The 23553-nt window shown below is 35.9% G+C and overlaps 1 protein-coding gene across 1 annotated transcript in view; it reads left to right on the top strand.

The window, feature by feature from the left end:
• IL1RAPL2 (interleukin 1 receptor accessory protein like 2) overlaps window positions 1-23553 on the top strand; it is a 919709-nt gene that overhangs the window by 35711 nt on the left and 860445 nt on the right. The window contains exon 2 of the mRNA XM_010963806.3: window positions 18478-18578. Coding sequence (XP_010962108.2) covers window positions 18497-18578 — 82 coding nt within the window. The 5' untranslated portion in view covers window positions 18478-18496. The remainder of the gene's footprint in view (window positions 1-18477; window positions 18579-23553) is intronic.

Raw genomic sequence — 23553 nt, 5'->3', positions numbered from 1 at the left:
ATGGGCAGAACCAGAGAGGAAAAAAATATAGTTAGAGCAGGGAGAACCAGTCAGGGAATGTGGACCCTTCCCTGTACCAGCCCCTTACCTAGAACTTGAGAAGGCTAGATTGTAGTTTGGAGCTTTCACTGTGGCTGAAATTTTCACCCAGAATTCCCGGGACTCTTGATGATATGATCAAGTGGAAAGAACACGGTTTTAGAGTCCAAAAGACTTGATTTTGAATATCAGCTCCACTACTTCCTAGTTATGTGATCTTAGGGCAACTTGACTAAACTCTTTGGGTCCCAGTGTCCTTATCTGTAAAGTGGCAATAATATTTTACTCAGTACTACCCTTATTATAAGAATTAGATGATGATGATGGTAATAGCAATTAATACTGATTGGTTGCTTATTATATGCCAGGTGTGATCCTATTTATGAAGTCCCTTATGGAATAGTGCCTACAAGAGAAAGATACTATTGTTACCTCATTCACAGATGGAAAAAAACCAGATACAAACAGATTAAGTTTGCCTGAAGCCTACAGCTAGCAAATGACACAGCCAGGACTCATTCTGAAGCAATCTGGCTGCAGATTGTACAGTTATACTGTAATACAGTTTTACTATAAAGCACCTAGTATGGAATATGACACACAATAGTGCTCAGTATATATTTCTTGCTTCTTTCTTTCTCCCACCAGATTGACTGATAGATTTTGCTTTTTCAACCCAGAGGAGCCTGTGTGACTTACAAAATCATACTCCTCTTTTTACTTTTTCAGAGAAACAAGCTGTTAAATAATTTGCTTTAAAATCTGAATTGCTATACAAAATGTTTAGTATTATTGTTTAAGGCATGAACAATACCTTGGCTCAGGGTGAGCTGTTACACTTCCTAAAGTTGTGAACTATAGCCTTTCACTTCCTCCTTGAAGCATTCAAACTCAAGTACGTAGGAAACTTTACAACATTCTTAGATAACGCATATGTCCTCCATAGTGTCTAGAGGAACATGTGCAAATTGAGCCACAAAATAGATCCGTGCATTCCAGAGTTCCCCCAGACAAGTCAAGTTCAAGTAACAACCCTGTTTTGTAAAAGAAAAACATCTGTATTTTTGCAATAAGATCATGCTTACTGGAGAAGGAGAAAAAAAAAACAGGCAAGGAAACTATTGTGGGTATCAGTGAGAATTTATTTGGAAGAACTCAGTTGAGGGAAAAGATGTTAACTTGTACAAAGGGCTATTATCAGTTATGTGAGATATGTTACCTCTTAGGGATACTTTTGATAAATACTATTTTCACTCTATTCTGGGCCACTATTATCTCTCAAGTGGACCATTGTAACACTTGCAACCTGGTCCCCCCTGTACCCAGTCTTTTCCCTCCTCTAATCAGAAGAGTAGCCAGGATCTAAAAACTAGGCAAAGTGAGTCTGTAGTTTCTGGGAGATCAAGCAAATACGGAAGTACAGCTTTTGGACAACTTTTTCTGTAGTATAGATTTCTACCATTTCTGTATGGTTTAAGCTCTTCTTTCATTCTGCCTCAGCAGTATTTTTTTTTATTATTGTCCTAATGGCCATCATGTCAACATATTACCTTTGAAAAACAGTACCAATTTGAGAATGCTCCCCTGCTATCTCTGCTGCTGCTTTAATGCATTCTTAGCACAGCAGCTAGAGTGATCTGTTCCAAAATAGTGAGTCATATTGTGTCACTTCTTGCATAAAACCTTTGCTTCCCCCTGCACTTTGAGAAGGTCCAAATTCCTTACCAATTCCTACGATGCCCTGCAGGTTCTAGCTCCTGCTTGCTTCTACAACTTTCTTTCCTACCACTCTTCAATACACATTCTCTGCTTCAGTTACATTGATCTATCTTTGGTTTCTGAATCAGACCATCCTAACTTAGCCCTTGCATATCTTATTCCTTCTAACTGGAACAGTTTCCTTCCTCTTAGCCTAGTTTAAATCCTACCCATTCTTCAAAGCTCAGATCTAGCGTCACTTCTTCAAGCAAGACTCCTTTGCCCACCACGTATTAGACTGGGTCTCTAGGGACAATGCATATCTCCTCTTGCTTACTATAATTATAATTAGTTAATTAAGGTGTGTTTCTCTCAATAGAATATTAGTTTCACGAGCACAAAGATTATGTCTGTTTTCCTCACAATATTGTATCCTTAATTCCTGCTAAGTACATATTGTTGATTCTCAGTATTTATTGAGTTAATTAAATTAAGGGATATTCATATTGTGATTTTCTCTTGTGTCTGTGTGTGTGGGGGGTGGGTTTTATGACATTTTGGCATAATACTGTACTTGGCTTCAAAGTCAGATGGTCACATTGTTTATTTCTCATTTTACTAATGTTCAAACACTCCTTTGGTAGCTCCAAGGGAATATGAAATATAGAGTTGAAAATATTTGGAGGGTTAATAATTTCTTATGGAAAATAACTGTTTGGATAGACACCAAGTAGTAATATATGTCTAGACTTTAGCTCTTTTTTTTTTTTAATACTTACTCTTTTATTGAAGTTTAGTTAAAGAATAGCACAATTTGTTAGGGAGTATAGATCAGTGTACTCAGTAAAAGTCCTGCCAACTTTTCTATCTGTAAAATGTGTCTTTAGGCTGTAACTCAGTTGAAAAAAAAAGTGCTCTTTTAATTGCAGATGAATTATCAGTTCCTGCCAGTTTGTTGCTATATAGGTAATGTGATTTGCTAAGCTCAGTTGGACCAGATTGTCTCTTACTGAATCCTTGATTGTTCCAATTGTGGTGTTTTATAGATAACTTTTTTTTTGTCTTTCTCTGACTTATTTCACTTAGCATAATGCCCTTGAGGTCCATTTTTATTGTCACAAATGGCAAGATTTCATACTTTTAATGACTGAATAGTATTCCATTATACATACATACATACATATATATGTGTGTGTATATATACACACATACATACATACACATACACTGCAATTCCTTAATCTATTCATCCATCCATAGACACTTAGGTTGTGTCCATATCTTGACTATTGTAAATAATGTTGCAATAAACATGAGGGGGCATATATCTTTTTAAATTCATGTTTTCATTTTCTTTAGATAAATACACACCACAGAAGTAGAATTGCTGGATCATATGGCAGCTCCACTTTTAATTTTTTGAGGAATCTCCATATGGTTTTCCATAGTGACTACACCAATTTACATTCCCACCACCAGTTCACTTTTCTCCACATCCTCAACAACACTTGTTTTTATTTTCTCTTTGATGATAGCCATTCTAATAGGTGTGAGGTGGTTTTGATTTGCATTTCTCTGATGATTAATAATGCTGAGTATCTTTTCATGTACACCATCTGTATGTCTTCTTTAGAAAAATGTGTATTTAGATCTTCTGCCATTTTAATTGGCTTGTTTGCTCTTTCTGCTATTGAGTTGTATTAGTTCTTTATATATTCTGGATATTAGCTTCTTGAGACAACTCCTTGTATATAGAACTGGCTTGGGCAGTGGAGAGCCAATTTTAATTTTATTGAGGGACGTATTGGCTTAAATTGTTTTTTTTTAAAACATGAATCTGTGTTTCTGTTTTAATATCAGATGACCAGAATGTCAAAAAAGACCACAAATATGAGTTTGTTTTTACTTATCCCTGATTGTTTCCCCAACTATAAAGATTTTGGTAACTCAGTTTTAAGACTCTCCATTCCTATTGTGGAAAAAGAACTCCCCAAGTACCACCATATGTCAATGAGAGAACATAATAAGTCTGATATGGCAAAGACTATGATGACCTGGTGTCATTTCAAGGCATATTATGGCATCTGATACCCAAAGGGTCGAAAAAAGGGAGCCTGGTGATGGAGGTTTAAATTTTAGGAACCTTGGGTTGAATGAATCTAGCAATTGCCCAACCTGCCTGAAATGTCTAAAAGGGCTAACTTTAAGAATGATGTGTTTAGCATATAATCTAGAACTGTGATTTTGATGGGTAAACATATGGTTGAAAAGGGAAAAAAAAAATCCATCAAATAAATTTCTATTATGATATCAAATGACTGATTTTTAAAAAGTTTTATTGACTATAATTTATACATCATACAGTTCATTGATTTAAAGTGTGTAATTCAGTAGTTTTTGGTATATTCAGAGATGTGCAACAATTATCATTATCTAATCCCTTGACAACCACTAATCTGCTTTCTGTCTCTATAAATTTGCCAATCTGGACATTTTATATAAATGGAATCATTCAATATGTGGTTTCTTGTGACTGGTTTCTTTTACTTAACAATGTTTCCAACATTAATCTGTATGAATCATTGTATCATGTCATTCCTTTTTACTGTCCAATAAGATTCTATTGTATATTACCTTTTATTTATCCATTCATCAATTGATGGACATTTAAGTTGTTTCTACTTTTTGGGTATTATAAATAATGCTGTTATAAATATTCCTGTATAAATGTTTATATAGACAGACATTTTCAATTTTTTGAAGTATATATTTAGAAATGAAATTGCTGGGCCATTTGTTGATTCTATACTTAACCTTTTAAGGAACTGCCAAACTCTTTTCCAAAGCAGCTGTGCCATTTTACATTACCACCAGTGATGTATGAAGATTCCAATTTCTCCACATTCTTACCAAAACTTACGTCCTTAATTATATACATCCTAGTGGGTGTGAAGTGCTGTCTCATTGTGATTTTCATTTTCTTTTTTTGATGTCCTTTATTTACTTTTGTTTATTTTTTTAACATTTTTTATTGATTTATAATCATTTTACAATGTTGTGTCAAATTCCAGTGTACAGCACAATTTTTCAATTATACATGAACATATATATATTCATTGTCACATGTAAAGCAATGAAGCTAGAACACTCCCTTACACCATACACAAAAATAAACTCAAAGCGAATCAAAGACTTAAACATAAGACAAGATAGAATAAACCTCCTAGAAGAAAATATAGGCAAAACATTATCTGACATACATCTCAAAAATGTTCTCATAGAACGTTCTACTCAAGCAATAGAAATAAAAGCAAGAATAAACAAATGGGACCTAATGAAACTTACAAGCTTCTGCACAGCAAAGGAAACCAGAAGTAAAACAAGAAGACAACCTACGGAATGGGAGAAAATTTTTGCAAATGAAACCAACAAAGGCTTGATCTCCAGAATATATAAGCAGCTCATACGAATTAATAAGAAACAACCAAACAACCCAATCCAAAAATGGGCAAAAGACCTAAACAAGTAATTCTCCAAGGAAGTTGTACAAATGATCAATAGGCACATGAAAAAATGCTCAATATCACTAATTATCAGAGAAATGCAAATCAAAACTTTATTTTTAATTGAAGTATAGTTGATGTATAATATTATATCAATTACAGGTGTACAATATAGTGATTCACAATTTTTAAAGGTTATACTCCATTTACAGTTATTATAAAAATATTTGCTATAATCCCTGTGGTGTACAGTATACCCTTGTAGCTTATTTTATACCTGATAGTTTGTACCTCTTTTTTTTTCTATTCACATTGTTGTGCAACCATCACCGCCATTAGTTTGTACCTCTTAATTCTCTACCCCTGTCTTGCCCCTCCACCCTTCCCTCTTCCCATTGGTAACCTCCAGTTTGTTTTCTATATCTGTGAGTCTGCTTTTTTGTTATGTTTACTATTTGCTGTATATTTAAGATTCTACATATAAGTGATTATCATACAGTATTTGTCTTTCTTTGACTTATTTCACTTAGCATAATGTCCTCATGTTTCATCCAAGTTATCATAAATGGCAGAATTTCCTTCTTTCTCATGGCTGAATAACATTCCATTGTGTATATGTGTATGTTATACATAGAATAACACCATTGTACATGTGTCTTTGATTGCATTACTGGAGATAGGTAATTTTTAAAGTTTATTTTATAAATATAATGGCTAATTTACTCTCCAGCAAATGAATGACAATATATATATTCTCACTGCCAGTATATGAGAATATTTGTTCTCACATTGAGTATGCTGTTATTTTAAAAATTGTTGTTAATTTGATAGATGCTACCAGGGTTATCAGGAAAAGAGAGATCAACAAATAGAACATCAGTTGGAAGAAAGGAATTAATTTTTTTGAAAGACTTTGAGAAACAATTGCGATGACTCCAGGTTGTAGTTGGGCATTTATAGGAAATTGATGGACTACATTGAAAAGTTTTGGGAACACCAGGGATCTGGAGACAAGATTTCCAAGTTAATAATCATAATCATAGTCATAATTTTATTATAAAAAGAAGTAATGTTTATTAAATTAATCTCTAGAAGACTAAATTAAAATGCATATTACCAAGGATCCATCTTTAACTTTCTCCATTGGTTCATTTTTAAGAACAGTTATGTCTGGTGAACCAGTTGACACCTAGAACCCTAAAGAGGTTTAAACAAGGAAGTTTTAAAAGGGGAAAACATCAACAATTGTATCTGCAGAAAAAGCAGAGCACAGTTACACAAGTGGAGGGTGTAGGAAGATGCCTAGGTTCATCCTTTCCGTTGGCAGTGGGCATGAGTTGTAGGACAGCAGGATAAGTATTCCTCAGTTCTGAAAACTAGGAGGCAAGAAAGGGGATACTTATACTTTTATTTTGCCTAAGTGTAGCTTCAATGTCTTGCAGCTATTGGCCAGTGAAGAGAAATTATTAAATCATTAACACGTTATCTCCATATAAAATGTGATCCCTTTTCTGCCCAAGATGTGTTCATGTGTGCATGCACACATGCACATACAGAGAATTTGTCTGTCTGTATCGTTCTCCCCTATGACCTTGTTCACCTGGAAAACTTATGTTCCTTCTCCAAGTGTCACTTTCCCTGCAAAGCCTTCTCTTACTTCCCCAAGCAGAATTAGTAACAACAACAGCACCAATAACAATCACTAACATGTACTGATGCCTGATTCTGCATCTGATAATAGGTGAGGCATTATACAGATATTATATGTCATACAAACAACAACCTTATGAAGTAGATATTACTATTACCACCATTTTCAGATGAGTAAAAATGAAAGGTCACAGTGTATAGGTAACTTAGCCAAGGTCATAGAGCTAGTAAGATGTGAAGCTGGGGCTCACAAGGCTACATTGCCCTACTTTACAGTGGTCAGTAACCCAGATAAAGTACGACATGCACTCTTGTATCATTTAAAAAGAACTCATATAGTACATTGCAGTAAATAATACTTGTACCTCACTTAATATAACAAAAAATTCATTATTTTATAATTATTCATGAAGCAAATGTTATCATCCTTTTATAATTAAAAATATAGGAAACAATATGTAGAACTAGATGTCATTTATCTAAACCTAGAAACACAAATTACATGTATTACACTATTAGAAGAAAGTTCATTGATACAGTCTTCCTGACAGCTCCACGTTGGGTTTTTTTTTATTTCATATTCTTTTTCATTAAGGGTTATTACAAGATACTGAGTAGAGGTCCCTGTGCTATAAGGAAGAAATTTGTTTTTTTAATCTATTTTTATATGTAGTGGCTAACGTTTGTAAATCTCAAACTTCTAAATTTATCCCTTCCAACCCCCTTTTCCCTGGCAACCATAAGATTATTTGCTATGTCTACAAGTCTGTGTCTGTTTTGTAGATGAGTTCATTAGTGTCCTTTTATTTTAGATTCCACATATGAGTGATGTCATATGGTATTTTTCTCTTTATGGCTTACTTTGCTTAGAATGATAATCTCTAGGTCCATCCATGTTGCTGCAAATGGCATTGTTTTATTTTTTATGGCAGAGTAGTATTCCATTGTATAAATATACCACAAATTCTTTATCCAGTCATCTGTTGATGGACATTTAGGTTGCTTCCATGTCTTGGCTATTGTATATAGTGCTGCTATGAACATTGGGGTGCATGTATCTTTTTGACTTAGAGTTCCCTCTGGATATATACCCAGAAGTGGGATTGCTGGATCATATGGTAAGTCTATTTTTAGTCTTTTGAGGAATCTTCATACTATTTTCCATAATGGCTACACCAAACTTCATTCCCACCAGCAGTGTAGGAGGGTTCCCTTTTCTCCACACCCTCTCCAGCATTTATCATTTATGGACTTTTAAATGATGGCCATTCTGACTGGTGTGAGGTGATACCTCATTGTAGTTTTGATTTGCATTTCTCTGATAACTAGTGTTATTGAACATTTTTTCATGTGCCCATTGGCCATTTGTATGTTTTCATTGGAGAACTGCTTGTTTAGGTCTTCTGCCCATTTTTGGATTGGGTTGTTTGTTTTTTGTTATTAAGTTGTATGAGCTGTTTATATATCCTGGAAATTAAACCTTTGTTAGTCGCATCATTTGCAAATATTTTTCTCCCATTCCATAGGTTGTCATTTTGTTTTGCTTATGGCTTCCTTTGCTGTGCAGAAGCTTATAAGTTTAATTAGGTTCCATTTGTTTGTTTTTGCTTTTATTTCTATTGCCTGGGTAGACTGCCCTAGGAGAACATTCATTCTCCATGTTGTTTTTATTACTTGGCAATTTAAATTATGTACAGTGTCCTTGATACTGAATGTTTCAAGGAGTTTAACCCCATTTCCTATGTTGATATGTCTATCTATCAATCAATCAATAGTCCACTATCACTGGTGTTCCTGATAGGAAAAAAATGTTATAAAGTATTGATTGTTTTATTTTGCCTTCCATTGGCTGCTTGCTATAGGGAAAGTTCCTTATCTCACTGAACTTCTCTTTTCCCATATTTTACACCAAAGTAATGTTAAATTATGTCTTCAGATACCATAAAACTTCAACTCGCTGTGGAAAAAGGAAGGTGTAAGGATTAATGGGATTAGAAAAGCTAGTTGGTGTGGCAATGAACTGAGAAGTTGCTCTTTTAGCTACTGTCACTCAGTTCTTTTTGAAAATCTTTTTACAGTAAGTCATAGAAACAATGGAAGTACAAGAATATTAATCAAATGTGTTAATTAAAAATAAAACAGAAACAAAATCTTGGGCTCTAGAAACTTAAATTGGTGAACTTAATATCCAATGCTAGAAAAATCCTAGAATGAATGATTTAACTTTTGAAAAGGTATGTGCTTTCCTAAACCTCCTACCCTACCCTCTCTTCAGATAAACTTGCCAGCAGTTTCACAGAGAACATAGAAGCCACAAGATGGCAACTTCCCACCACAAGATCTCCAAACTTACCTATACCTTCACCTATCATTTCTGCCTTTCTTCTATTTGTAATTGAAGATAAAAAAAAAAAATCCTGCTGTATATGGAAAATCCTTCCACTTGAGCTTCAGAAACTTTTCCTTATCCATGGATTTCTTTAGGGTTCTTGCGCTGTAGATTAACTCAGTGTTGTCTTTTTCTTCAAGTAATGCCTTTTATTCCGGCTCCTTTCCCTCCTTTCCTTAAAGCTTCTTCAGGTCTCTCTTACTCACTAAAGAAAAATATTTTCTGGTACTATCCCTCAAAACCTGTAAGTTCAGTCTAATCATAAGAAAAAATATCAGTTTATTTTAAAAATTTGTTCTCTTGATCCATGGTGTAAACTTACCCTATTCTCCCTTTCCTCTCACAGCTAATCTTTGTGAAAGTTGTCTCCACTCACTCACTGTTCTACTTCTTTACTTTCAATTTACTCTTCAGTTTACATATATGGTCTGGTTCTCACCATGCTACTCCACTGATGTGTCTTTGACAGTCTTTTCTTGGCTGACAGCCTTTTCTTGGCTATCTATAAAGGGCACTTTTTAGTTTTTGACTTACTTGATTACCCAGTAGCATTTAACATAGTTGTCGTTCTTGAAATATGCTATTCTCTTGGCTTCCCTCCTGGTTTTCCTTGTACCTCTCTTGTTACTTTTTTCCCTCAGTCACTTCTGTAGACTTCTGAACCTGCCCATCTCTTAAATGTTGGTGTTTCTCGGGGCTCTATCCTTGACCGTCTTTTAATTTTGCCTCTATTCTTTGGTAATTCAGGTACTCCTGTGATACTAAATACCATCTCTATGCTTAAGACTACCCAATATATATATCCCCAAGTCTCTTTCCTTAACTCCTCTCAGTATCTCCAATTTCCCATTGAATATCCATGCTTAGATATACTATACACAACTCAACCTCTACATGATCTGACCCTTGCTCACCTCTCCAGTGTCAATTCTCTTTTCCTCCTATCCAACACTCTATGGTTCTGCCATATTGAACTCATTTTAGTTCAATGGATTTACCATCCTCTTTCAGAACAATCTCCCTATCATGTTCTAGGCTTTGGCTTAGAAGTGACTTTCTCCAGAAAACCTTCTCTTTCTCCTAAATGTGGATTTCTCTCCTCACTGCTCTCAAAACATTCTTTCTCCTCTCATTACATTTTAAACAGTTCATTGTTATTACCTGCTTGTCTTTCTCTTCTATTAGACTGTGATCACATAGAAAGTGGCTACCATACCTATCATGTTCCCATTTGTATCCCTGCTGTAGGCACACAATAAATTCGTCAAGTGCATAAATTAATGGCTCTTAGGATCAAGTCAGGCTAAATAAACCTGTTGATTGCTTTTGGTAGAGTTATTACACTGATATGTCATAAAAGCCTGGCCTATCAAATGAGTAATCTCTCATGATAAGATATGCCAATACAGGCTAATTAAGTGCATTCTAGTACAGTTAAATGGATTCATACCTGGTTGATCAATAAGATTAGTGACCAATGTAAACATGTAGAGAGTTCTGTAGTGGTAGTCTATAGATCTGTTCCATGTTCTACGTTATTGAGAATTTTCTGTTGACTTGATTGAAGGCAAAGAAAGCCACCTTCTGAAATGTTCAGGTGACACAAAGCTTGGTGGGAGAGTTATTAAAAATGAATATCTTTATAATTAGAAGTGGTCTTGATGATTTGGAATAATAGACTAAGAGTAACATACAGACATTTCAGAGGAATTAATACAAAACTGGAGTTTAGGTTTAAAAATCATTTAATTCATTCCACATTCAAGAAAAATTTGTTGTATATCTACTGTGTTCTAGTCACTGGTGCTGGGGATGGAAAAATAAACCACAGTTACTGCCCTTGCAATGGTTACATTCTCATGAGTGTATTGAATCTAGATCATGGCATGTAATAGTCTCATTACATTCTGAATGCTCTATGTAGAGAATATTGTGTGCTGTTCTGGGTATCATTAATTTTTATTGTAATATCATACCCATAAAGTATATTTATCTCAATGTAAAGTTTAAATGTATCAATTGTATTAAGATAATTTAGATCATACTGTTATAACAGTCCCTGGACTGTGGTGGTTTATAACAGCTTGGCTGGGAGCTCTGCTTTACAACTTTTTATTCTGGGACCCAGAGTGATTGAGCAGCCACTATCTTAAACACTACCATTCACTGTGGCAGAGGGAAAGATAGTTGTATAAGGTATTACATTGACAAATAAATGCTGTGGCCTGAAAGTGAAGCACAAGTGTGGGCAATGACTTTTGCTCACAAGTAATTGGCCAGAAGTAGACACATGCCCCCACCAGTCATGATGGGGCCAGGAATCACAAAGATATAAATTATTTGAAAGAACAGAATTAATGACCCATGACTATATGGTGTGAAAAAGTGAAATTTACCCTTCAACATTGGACTTTATCCCACTCCCCTCCTAAGGGTTACAGTGTTAAAAATTCCAAACCTTTTTTTTAAAATAAATTCCAATATTTGCACACATGTATATATTTTTCCATTACATATGGGATTACATTTGTTTTTCGTATGTCTTATAGATCTACACGTATCTGTGCATTGCTGTCTACTTCACTCTCTGTAATAGCTGCATAGTATTCAACAGTATGGATATACCATATTTTCTCCAACCACTCCTCTAGGGAAAGGTGTTTATTCCCAGATTTTGAGCACTACAATATGTGCTACATCAATCATCTTTGTACATGCATATATTTCTGTGCATATGTATTTGGATTTCTGTTTATGGTATCTTAGAAAAGGCATTCTCGAGCACTGAATTTTGCCAAGTACTGCCAATTTGCCTTCCAAAACGCTATACCAATTTATAATCTCATAAACAGTGTATGAAAGTTACATTACATTTTTGAGAAGAATTTTGGCTAATACATTTTTATTGAAGGAAGAAGGGGTTGGATGATGGATATAGAAACCACATAACAGTGAGTGATGATTGAAGACTTTCTCTAAACAGCTTATAAGATCTTATGCCTAAAAATAGTTTTTTAGGTTTGATGACTGAACCAACCCTGGAAAAGACGTACCCCTCTGACACATGACGCTTCTGGTTATATCTTAATGGTCAGAACTCAATTACCTGTTCATATCCAGTTGCAAGGAAGGCTGTGAAATGACTCCCATTTTGCGGAACTCCCTGCTGAGCCAAAACCCAAGGGCTCTGTAATCACTGTAGGAAAAACAAAGGATATTTTGAGAGGTGGTATTGGCATGTCCCTGGAACTCTATGGTTGCTTAACCATTTTTGTTCTATATTTGTTTCTGTTTTACTCTTTGTCTTCTGGTATTTCTCAGAAGTTCCTCCCTCATAATTCCTCTTAATTCATTTCCCACCCCTCTCCCCTTTCTCGCTATGTCAGCTTTTTGTTTCTCCATTCCTATCTTTTGCTCAACCTCTGCTTTGCTGTATGTTTTCTCTATCTGTCCATTTCTCCTCTGCATGTATATTTTTTTTCTCTTTCCACCTGTTTCCTATCCATCTGTCTCTCTATCTTTAGCTGTCTCTGTTTTCCTGCTTCTGTATTTCTGGCCGACTTGGTTTCAGTCTCCATATCTTTTTGTTTCTACCTCCATTTATAATGACTGGAGCTAATAATAGAATGAGCTGCCACTTCATACGATTGTTTTCATATGATAGGAAGTACTTGAGGGCAGGGTAGTTATAGGGATAATATAAAAATGATGTCTTGATTGGTTGGACTATGTAACTATTGAAGTCTTTTCGAAATTTGAGTCAAATTGAGAAACAACTTTTCCTCCTTATTAAGTAAAATCTCATTAGCATCATTGCATTTTTGTTTCCTGATTGAAGACCCCATAGGACTTCAGGGCCATCTCAATATGAAGGCCAGACTTCATTGCAGATGACTATAGAATTAGAAGATGTAGGAGACTGAGATGAATGTGTGTTGACTACAAAACTGCTTTTGAAAGTTAATTATCTTTATAATACATCTGTGATATATATGTGGGCTGTGTGTCTCTGTGTTAGTAATTTCCAATTTGTTGGAGATTATATATATCACTGGCTGGTATAAATGATTGGAAAACATCATAAATATCAAAATTGTCTCCGATGGTAAGAATGTATTAAGAAACAATGTAATTGCATTTTCTTGGCATCCTAGCTGATATATCTAGTTGGGTCTTTTAATTGCGTCAAAATAGTCATAAGTTAAACTTGTTTTGGTTTCTAAAGTCAAGAGTATGCCATACAGATACTTTAAAAAATTAACATGAACTAGGAGCCTGACATACCTGGTACTGTAAGGGAGGAAAAAAAATGAAAGTGGTGAAGGTAATTTACAAACTATACTTGAAAGCCATTCAAGCATAACATTATCATTACAATTATCTGTCAAAAGATTTAGTTCAATTACATTTTTAAAAACTCGCTTGTCAAGATGGCCCTACTCATATTAAGATTTGGTACTCAGAGGAGAGGAATACTAATGCCTTCATTAGCCATTATGCCAGTGTCTTTAGTCTTTAGAATTCCTCCTGTGGCCTTTTGGGATTTTTATACTAACCTTAGGGAATCAGTAAAAAAAAGAAAAAAAAAAAGCCTTCAGGGAAATATGAAGTTCAAGAATAAGAACCACTGCATATTTATAGCCACAGTAGGGAAAGATTTTTTTGGGGAAAAAAGTAATTTCAAAATAATTGAATAGCAGTATAATTGCCATCACATGGAGTATTATACATGCTTCTGTACACTTTCTTCATACAACAGTAAGTTGGTTGTAAAGTCACTAAGAGGAAAAAGTTATAATGTAATAAACCTAAATTTCAGTGTAAGGTTTCCAGGGGATAACCTGAGCTGCTTCTGACACTTTTAGTATTCAAACAGATGAGTGGAACCCTATGTTGGGAGCCCAGTGGTCACAGTTTTGAAACATTCCTTGATCAGTGATGGTATTTGATGGTATTGCAATTGCAGATCAACACTGCTAGGAGATTGATTGCACTGGCCTTTCTTTTTGACTGTTTGAACTGGCAATTTGGCAGATTCTCCCTTTCGATGGGAATTCTGAATCACCTACTGAACATGCTACCAAACACTTTTCTTACTCTATATTCCCTTAGCGCTTAACATATCCAGGCTGTTCTTTACTGTCTTGCATGCACACTAGAAGGCAAAGAGTGATGTTTTATAATCTTAGACTTGGCTTATGACTCCCATAGCATCTAACTTCTAGGGCAAACACAGTTTAGGAGTGATTAAGAGCTTGAGCTTTGTAGTCACACAGACTTAAATTTAAATCCTTTATTCCTTAATTTATTATTGTGACAAGTGTCAGTTTCCTGAAAAGTAAAATGAGGATAATAACACCACAGAAGGTCATTCATAGGAGAAAATACGATATAACAGTTGAGGGCATTTGTCTGGCACACACAAAATGCTATAAAATTTTAATATCATAAAATATAATAGTTATTCATCAAAGTCCATTGAAGTAATGGACTCTCCTGGTTGGTAAATACACGAATTAAAAAACTTGATGTACCCAACTTTTCTAATCCCCCGTGATTTTAATTGGCAAGAAGGGAAATACGTGAAATAATTCTGTGGTTAATGTATTCATTTTCAAAGATCAATTTCAAAGATGATTTCACTAGTCAAAGTCAAGCATTAAGCATTTCATTTCATAAAATATAGGAAGGGATCAATTAAACAGGAAAGTGGAAATATTTTGGGGTCAGTTTTCTCCCCTTAAAATCTTTGAATAGCAGATATAAAATACAGTTCTTGTTTTGGGTGAAAAAGATCACATAATAACTACTGGGGAAAACAGCATTTGTAAAAGCCTTTCTCAAATAATCTTTAATTTTGTCACCACTTGTAAAATATTAGAATCCTGAAAATGATACTCTATCTTGGCAAGTTACAGTTTTTATAAACTGTCAGCTTTCAGACAGAACTAGTGACGGTACAATCATGAATAAGATGGGTTGAGGGTAAGGGAAGCATGGAAGACTCCTAATATCTAACCAGAAGGTTGAGTTGGTAACTGAGTGAATATAGCAGGGAGAGCTGAATCAGAGATGAGCCAATGTTCTTATCAAAGTCACTAGGGGTGATATAAGTTCTGAAAATGGAGACAAGGCAGGAGAGCTAGAGTATGCCTGTGATTCAGGAAAAAAAATGGAATAATAAGCCACCTTTTGAAAGTCCAGAGCCTAGGTAATCTACTGGGCTGGAAATTGGTCAGATAGAGTCTATATAAATCAAAGAAATTTGTGGAATTTATAATGATCTTTTCTGAGTCTTTGTTTGTATTCTCCCCAAAGCAGACCCAAAGACAAGGATTTGGATGTAAGTAGTTTATTTTGGAGGTGATCCCAGAAAGTACTGCAAAGGAATGGCAAAGTCAGACTAGAAGGGAGGAAAGTGTGTTAATGAACAGTTTGCCACTCAGTCCTGCTGGAGCATTCCAAAGGGTGAGGGAGCTGGAGTTATTTATTATCAGCTCCCATGATTGAGTGAGAATTGCTCATGGTGCATTCACAACTTAGAACTTCCAGTTAGCCTCCTGTGCTGTTCAAGCTGCTTTTGCAGGTAGAGAAGCACCTTTGGCAAAGAAACATAGGAAGACTTCTGCAGATTACTTAGGGGAAGGCCCAGGGGATATGGGTGGGGTACCAACAGAGTCTACTATAGCAGGAGATAAGGCATATCTCAGATTTGGATAATCATACTTTAGATAGGACAGATTCTATTTCAAATAATTGGGTAACTCAAAAAAAGATGTTGAAAGCTGTGGTTTATTTGTATTAATTGAACCCTTGATATGATGTTATCTACATTGGGATTCTCCTTTCATTCATTCAAATATTTATTGAGAACCTATTATGTGTCAAGCTTGATGAGAGATACTGAGAGTAGAACTGTTAATGACTATGTGACTGCCCTCATGAAGCTTACATTCTAGTGGTCAAGGTATGGGCAAAAACAACCAAGCTAATAAATGTAACTGATTTATTAAGAGTTTAATCTCACTGAAGTTAAAAGCATAAAGTAGTATTATTCCTAAGAATTGCTAGTTATTGTGCTCTGCTATACTTACCTTTTCCCCCTGGTAGACAGGGACAATGATAACCATTTTAGTCTGATTCTATGATTTTTTCAGCTACTTTTTGAGTTTCATTCTGATTTTAAAGTCTTTGTGTTCACTTATTCCAAACTCCTATGTGATTCACATATTGTGTCTTCCTTTTTCTTCAAACAGGTGAGATGTATGGCTCTCGTGGTTAGGAATTTGGAGGGTGCGTAGTAGGTTTTCACACATTTTCTATTCTGCCTCTTGCCCTCTTGCCTTCTCCTTTGGTGTTGCATTGGGAGAGTAGTGACTGGAGAAGAGGGAGGAAAAAGACATGCTTGTGACTGCCTGTGTCTTCTCCTTGGTTGGTCGTAATTACTCTTCCAGCTGTCTATGAGCACTGTATAAACAGGTAGTTGTTATAACAGGCCTGTTGATGAGATTCTCCTCCAAGCATCTCCTCTGGGCATTAGCAGTCCCTCACAAGATTTGATTCCATCTTTCCTCAGAGCTTCAGCTGGTGGCATCACACCACTTTCCTTCCAGGTGTACATATTTTGTCCCATGTTGCAAAGCCTGTGACAGGAACCATCTATTTACCCAGTCCAATGTGAATCTTTGGTAATATGCCAAATCTACCTTCCATGCCTCTTGGGACCTGGAAATTTGGTGTGTGTTGGGGATGGGTCAGGATTAGCCCTGGCCCTCTTGTCATCTGGAAATCTTCAACATACCATCTCTCCCCAGGGTTCTTTATTCCTGCTTCCTGGTCCAGCATATCAACTGGGAAAAGAAAGCCTGTCTTCATTATTAAAAGGTGACCTCCTCCTCCTTCCCAGCCTCTTTGTTTACTGATGGAGTGGGAGATGGGGGTGACAAGGAACTAGCTGCATTGAATAGCTGAACTGGTGGCCTCGGACACCAAACTGTGGAATTTCTCTGAATTTAGGATATCAGGTGGATCTTTCAGTCAATTCTGGAGAAAGAGGATCCTACCCAACACTTGATATTATCTTGTTACTCTTACTCTCTGGGTAAGGTTCTGCATCTTTAGGTACAAACCAGTTATTCAGAAAATAAATCTTTATATGGAATTCTGGATCTTTAAATATTATCCCAAGGCTGTTCTTGCCTTTCCACCCAGGTTTTCTTCCATCCATTATTTCAGGGATCGCTGTGGTTTCACCTCATGGTCCCCTTTGCTATTTTTATATCTTGGGTTTATGATGAGCCCAGTATACCTCTTTGGTGCTTATATTCTGATTCTTAAAGAATTCTAGATGAGTCTTCATGTAGGTAACCAATTTACCGAAAAATCTTAACTCAATGGGGACAAACAGGGTTTTGGTTTTTTCCCCAAATGCCTATTGATGGTGCTTTAGTCAAACTCATTCTCTTTTGGGGAGCTATAAAAATATCTCAGTTCAGTTCCGTAGTTTTTCTCAGTTATTTTTGGTTTTGGAACAGTTTCTCTCCAATTATTTAAGATTCAGTGCTATTGATTTTAGAACATCAGTGTCAAAGTTGAGTTAAAAACTCTTCCTGTCACATAAACACAATGATTTTTAAGTGCTGCTCAGTCGTATGAATACAACAAGCGAGGAAGTGAGCTAGTAAATGACAGAATGAGACTTTAAGATTGAGGAGTAAGGAAAGGCCTTTTTGTGGGACTGAGACCTGTGGGATGTGTGTGAAGAGTGGGGAGGACCGAATATCCTAGGAAGAAGTCCTAATACAAAGGCCATGAGGAGGAAATAACTTAGGCATGTTCCAGGGACAAATAGAATGTCCATAGTGGCTTGGAGCATAGCCAATGAGGAGGAAAGTGTCATGAAATAAGATCAGAGAGGCAGTAGGGGCCCTACCTGCAGATCTGTGAAAGTCTAATGGGAGGAGTTCAGGTTTTACTCTAAATCCAGTGGGAAGCCATTGAAAAGTTTTAAGCAGGAAACTGACATGATTCAGTTGTGAACTTTCATGTTTTCTTCCATTTGCATAAAAATAAAGCCAGAAGTCACCAAAATGTCATTGTTTCTGGCATGTGTCTTTGAGATATATGAAATTAGAGCTGCTGCTTTGTTGAGGCCAAGAGCTGTGATTCTAATTTTGTATCATTTTTTGACTTTTTCAGCTGCCAAGAAAAGTGAACAATGAAGCCGCCATTTCTTTTGGCCCTTGTGGTCTGTTCTGTAGTCAGCACAAATGTGAAGATGGTGTCAAAAAGAAATTCTGGTAAGTTGCTGGCAACTTTTCACTATTTGGTCAAAAATGTATTTTTTTGGCGTTTTTTTTTTTTTTTTTTTTCCTGAGCATCTAGAGAGCATTTGCGCCTTTAACTATGAATATCTTTAGACAGAAGCGCTTGTAATCCAGCTATGTTGGAAAGTAGCCAAAATAAAAATGAGATTTTAGCCTACCACTGAGAAAATGTTGGGAAACCAGTGGAATTTTGTTCATCTTCAATGGCCGTAGACTCAGTGGACAATAAAATGTGAAGGGCCTACTTAGGGTTGGTTACATTTGCTAGTGAATATACACCTGGGAGCCAACATGTGCAAATGAGAAAACAGGAAACCTTTACAAATATCGATTCTTTGCCTCCTAATTGAGGGTGCAGCATTACAGTTTCAATGCAAGTTTTTGACCAATATCAGTGAGCTCTTGTTCCTCATATCTTCATATTTGTACTGAATCCCTAACTCGCAGGGGTTTAAAGACTCCAAGTTTGGAAATATTAGCTAATTGCCTGAAAAGGAATTTCTTGAGAAGAAATATCTATTCCTAGAACATGGTGGTCTGGCAGGCAGCCATGACTGTGCCAGTAGATCTCCCAATCAAAGCTTAATCATTGTTTAATAACACTTGGATATATATGTCTTTCAGTTTTGATTATACATTTTAGCTATAATTACAAACCATGCATAAGATTTTAAGAATTGATTTTCTGTCTGTAATCATTCCAGTAAGACATTGAGGAATGTACTATTATGTGGAAACAAGACTATGATGGGGCTTTCTGCTGGCTTCTAATTCAGTTATTTCCTAGCATTAAATGTATGCTCTTTACTTTCTCATTAAGTATGAAACCCAGGCAATAAAGTATATGTCTATTTTTCAAAGTGGTAAATGCTGGCTGGAGCTTGGAGTTTGGTTAATATTTGTTTTCTAAGATGAGAATACTTGGTAATTGAAATTGCTAAAGAATAGTATTGTTCTTCAATTTGCTAGCACATTGATAAGTCTTTCACAGAAGTGGGTCACGGGTTATAAAATAGAGCGACACTGCTGAAGTCCAAAGGATTCTGGAATGGTAAAGGTGGGCAACATATTGGCTTTTTCTCCCCTGTTAAATACTTGTGTGTTTATTTAACACATTTGTATATATTATGACTCCCGTTGAGCTGTATTTGTGTGTAAGATTTTACCTATAATATCTCCAACTTGGCATATTTTACATGGCTCCCTTTACTTGCTTTACTTTTGAAGTCACATTTTCACTTTCAATCTTGGCTCAGGTTGATTATTACTGAAATAAAATACTTGGAGATATGACTTACTAGCAATGTACCTGTTGGACCGGATCCCATTTTCCTCACTTAGTTATGTCATAATGTCTGTGGCAGAGTCTGAAAGGAAAAAAAAATCGAGAGTTTAAAAAGCCATCTATATTATGATAGCTTATTTCAAGTAAAATCCAAACTGAAAAATGAAAACAAGTTGCTCCCCGTGTATGCTGTCTTGTTTTCTCGGTTTGCTTGTTATTTATGAGGAGGGATGCTGTTAACTACATCTGTGTATTTACATTTTTTTTTATCATTGATGTGCAGATGCCTTTTAAAGATCAACTTTTTAATGCTTTTGCCCCTTTATTTTTTTACTTATCAACTATGAGGCTGTTTGTGGCTTACTGTGGGTTCTTAGCTTGGTCTTAGTTTGGCCAAGTGGTGTCAAATCTGCAGTGAGCTTTATTGAAGAAACATTACCCAAAAAGATACTCCCCTTAGAGGTAAAGTGTTTGAATGCTTTCAGTCTCCCCTCCCCCATCTGTTTACCCTCAGCTACCTCCTAGGACAGACAGCAATTGCGATATTGGAACAGAACTTTTCCTACAAGTCTGGGCAGGGGATATGGTTTGAATGCAGTTGGTCTTTTTTTCTTTGGCTTTGTTGCTTCTATTTACAGTGTATATGGAGTAGACAGGGAAGTCTAATAGGTTGATGTTGGTTTGTGCACATCTGTGTGTGTGGCGTTTGATTCTATTTCAAAATACAGAAACAAAAACCAAACACGGGCTGGATAAAAGACATCCTAAGTTGCCCATAGCTGATGAAAATGGGGGCACTTTGAAGCAATTCTTTTCACTCTTCCCTTCTATTTAGCCACTTTCATCAGAATCCCCATCCCAACCCTTACACTCCTGTTAATATTTTATGTAAAAAATAGAATTATTTGCATTCTTATTATGATATTCCTCTTTGAGTTGGCCTAATCTTTTGAAAAACACTGAAAGTTGTGTGGGCAGATCTGTAGTACAAACTTTCGTACAGTTGTGAGGTCCTGTGGTCTTAGCCAATTAACGCGATCTGGATTTAAGCTTGCATAATTGCTGTTCTTGGAATAAGCAATGAAACTCAAATTTTACTTTTCTCCCCTCCTTTCCTTCCTTCAAGTCAAAAAATGAAGAATGATTATGCCCTTTACTCATTAACATTTATAACTGCTTAGTGCCAGATGTGACGCCAGTTATAATTTCTGTGCAGTTCGTTATAGACAGGGATTCCTTTCACTAAGATCCCTACAAATACTTATGCCAAGGGCTTCTTTATGCACAAGACAGAGGACCAAGGGATGGAAGTTTCTTATTCTGTACTTGTCAATCAAGGAAAATAATAAAAGACTCATTTTTTTTTTAATCTACTCTGGGCACATATTCAAACAAGCCTCTTGGTTTTCAGTAGTATACCATTTTTAGAAGCCACAGCACAGGTTATATTTCTGTGTAATTCACACTAGGCAAGCCCAACCATCAACCCTGGCTCGGAAAACAGCAAAGATGGCTCTGAGATTTCATCTAGGACTTGGTTACGTTAGAACGTAAATGCACAACATCTAATTGTAGGGATTATAGCCGATTGACCAAGTATGAACTTGTCATCTTCACAGAATACTCATGAAGTCTTTTAGCACTGGCATTCTCTAAATTTAGGACTAAATACATAAGGTCATTTAGAAAGTCTACTCTATGAAAAATCGGTTTACTTAAAGGTGTCATTCTTTATTGCAGGGGATTGGCTAGTATCTTGACAAAGGCTGATGGCAGAAACACCCAGTAGAGGACTCGTGTATCTAACACTAATCTTTAATAGGATAGGTGGAGAAATAACTCTCAAGAAGAAGTTGTTCAAGGGCTTGTATTTAGCTATTTTGTTTAACCCGAAAAATTATGTCCCCAGAGTATATATGGATATTATTTTTTTGTGGGGAGGAGTATTAACCTGTCCACTTTGCTTTTTTTGATTTTTGCTGTTGCTGCTGCAGGAAAATGTGAACTGTGTTAAGGCAGTTTTTCGAATTCAGCTCTCCTAGCCTGGATCTCCATAAAAGAGGGGAAAGGTATAGGGTGACCAATTTGATGAGAGGGTATGTTTAATTTTGAACCCCAGTTTGGTCATCTTGCAGTCAGTACATCTGTAGGATGACCATAACAGAGCACTTTTCAGTGATCCAGTATTTGAAGGAAAGTTGCAGAGCTACCCAGATATCTTAATCAGCTAGAAAAAGTGTAGTCCCTGGTGGTAAGGAGGATGTGAAGGCCTGCTGGCACACACTGGGTAATGTTAGATATGTTTTGGATTGACATGAACAGAACCATTCAACTCCTTATAATGAGAGAATGGCTTTACATGAGGCTTTGGTTTATAGGTTTATACAGTTACCGAATTTTCTGATTGTTGATAAGAAGGTAGCAGTTTGTTCTCACTAGACATTCTTTGATTTTAGAATTTCCAGTCAGATGACTGAGGAGTACCTATTATAAAGGCAGAAATAGAGGGTATATAATTCTACATTTCTGGCAAAAGCTAAAAAGAGTCTCTCAAACAACTTCCAAGTGTAAACAAAATAACTTTACTGGTGAAATTGTTATATAATTTAAAATAAAATAAAATACCATGATTTGAATTTGTAAAAAGGAGACAGATTTAATTTTTAAATTGTGGTTAGAAGCAATGTTGCTCTGAGGTTATTCACATCATGCGTTTAGCTGTGGAATGCCAGAGCACTAGATTAGAAGTTAGAATATCAACAAGCTGCTATTGAAGTCTCATTGCCCTGATGTATTCTCATGATCTGAGATCAGGAAGAAAAATACCTCCTCATGATCTCTTCTTTAATTGAAAAAGATAATCTGAGACTTGATACTTTCATCTCTTTAATTAAGGTGACTTCCATGGAGGAAACTGGATCTCAGAAAAAAGGAAGAGTGGTACTGGAGAGATTGGCTTAGTCAAGGAAAGTGGTATAGGACTGGTATTAAATTTCATAGTATGGCACAAAGATTATATCAAATCAGGAATAGTCAGGGATGAGAGAGAGCAATCAGAAAGAACTTATGGCTAGAATGGTGCTGAATGAAACTCACACTTAAGAAGTTGAAAGGCAAATAATTTTAGAATTCTTAGTCATTGAATTTTGTATGGCCAAAGGTATAGACAGTGATAAATTACTTATTGAACTCTTGGTGTATGTGCAATATTATGCTAGTTCTATGGTAGGGGAAGTAGGCCAAGAATAAATAAAAACTCCCTTGTTCAAGAATACTTACTCTCATTGAGATAACTGAATGGCTAAGCAAAGTATGCTAACCTGAAAACACATATAGCTTTTAAAATGACCAGTATTTGGACCATTTCCATACACAGAAATGTGAACATGTATAATATTAAGCAAGTAAACCCAGAACAGAATGATGTTAAAAAAAAGTGAGATCCATTTCACTGGGAGGAAGCACTCTTACTGGGGATGCTTCATATGTGAAACTCTTGCAGAATAACATAAGAGAATTTCATTGAATATGAAACTTGCACAGCAAAGCTCTTCAAAGTTAAGTGAATCAGAGAAGGGTAGGATCAATATTCAACATTCTATAAAAGCTGAGAGCTTGGGGCAAGCCATGACAGCAGGTAGGACCAGACTGATCTGGAATTAA

The sequence above is a fragment of the Camelus bactrianus genome, chromosome X (assembly GCF_048773025.1).
Source record: "Camelus bactrianus isolate YW-2024 breed Bactrian camel chromosome X, ASM4877302v1, whole genome shotgun sequence".
Lineage (NCBI taxonomy): Eukaryota > Metazoa > Chordata > Mammalia > Artiodactyla > Camelidae > Camelus > Camelus bactrianus.
Note: the sequence above shows the minus strand (reverse complement) of the source record. Positions and strands in the feature narration are given on the sequence as shown.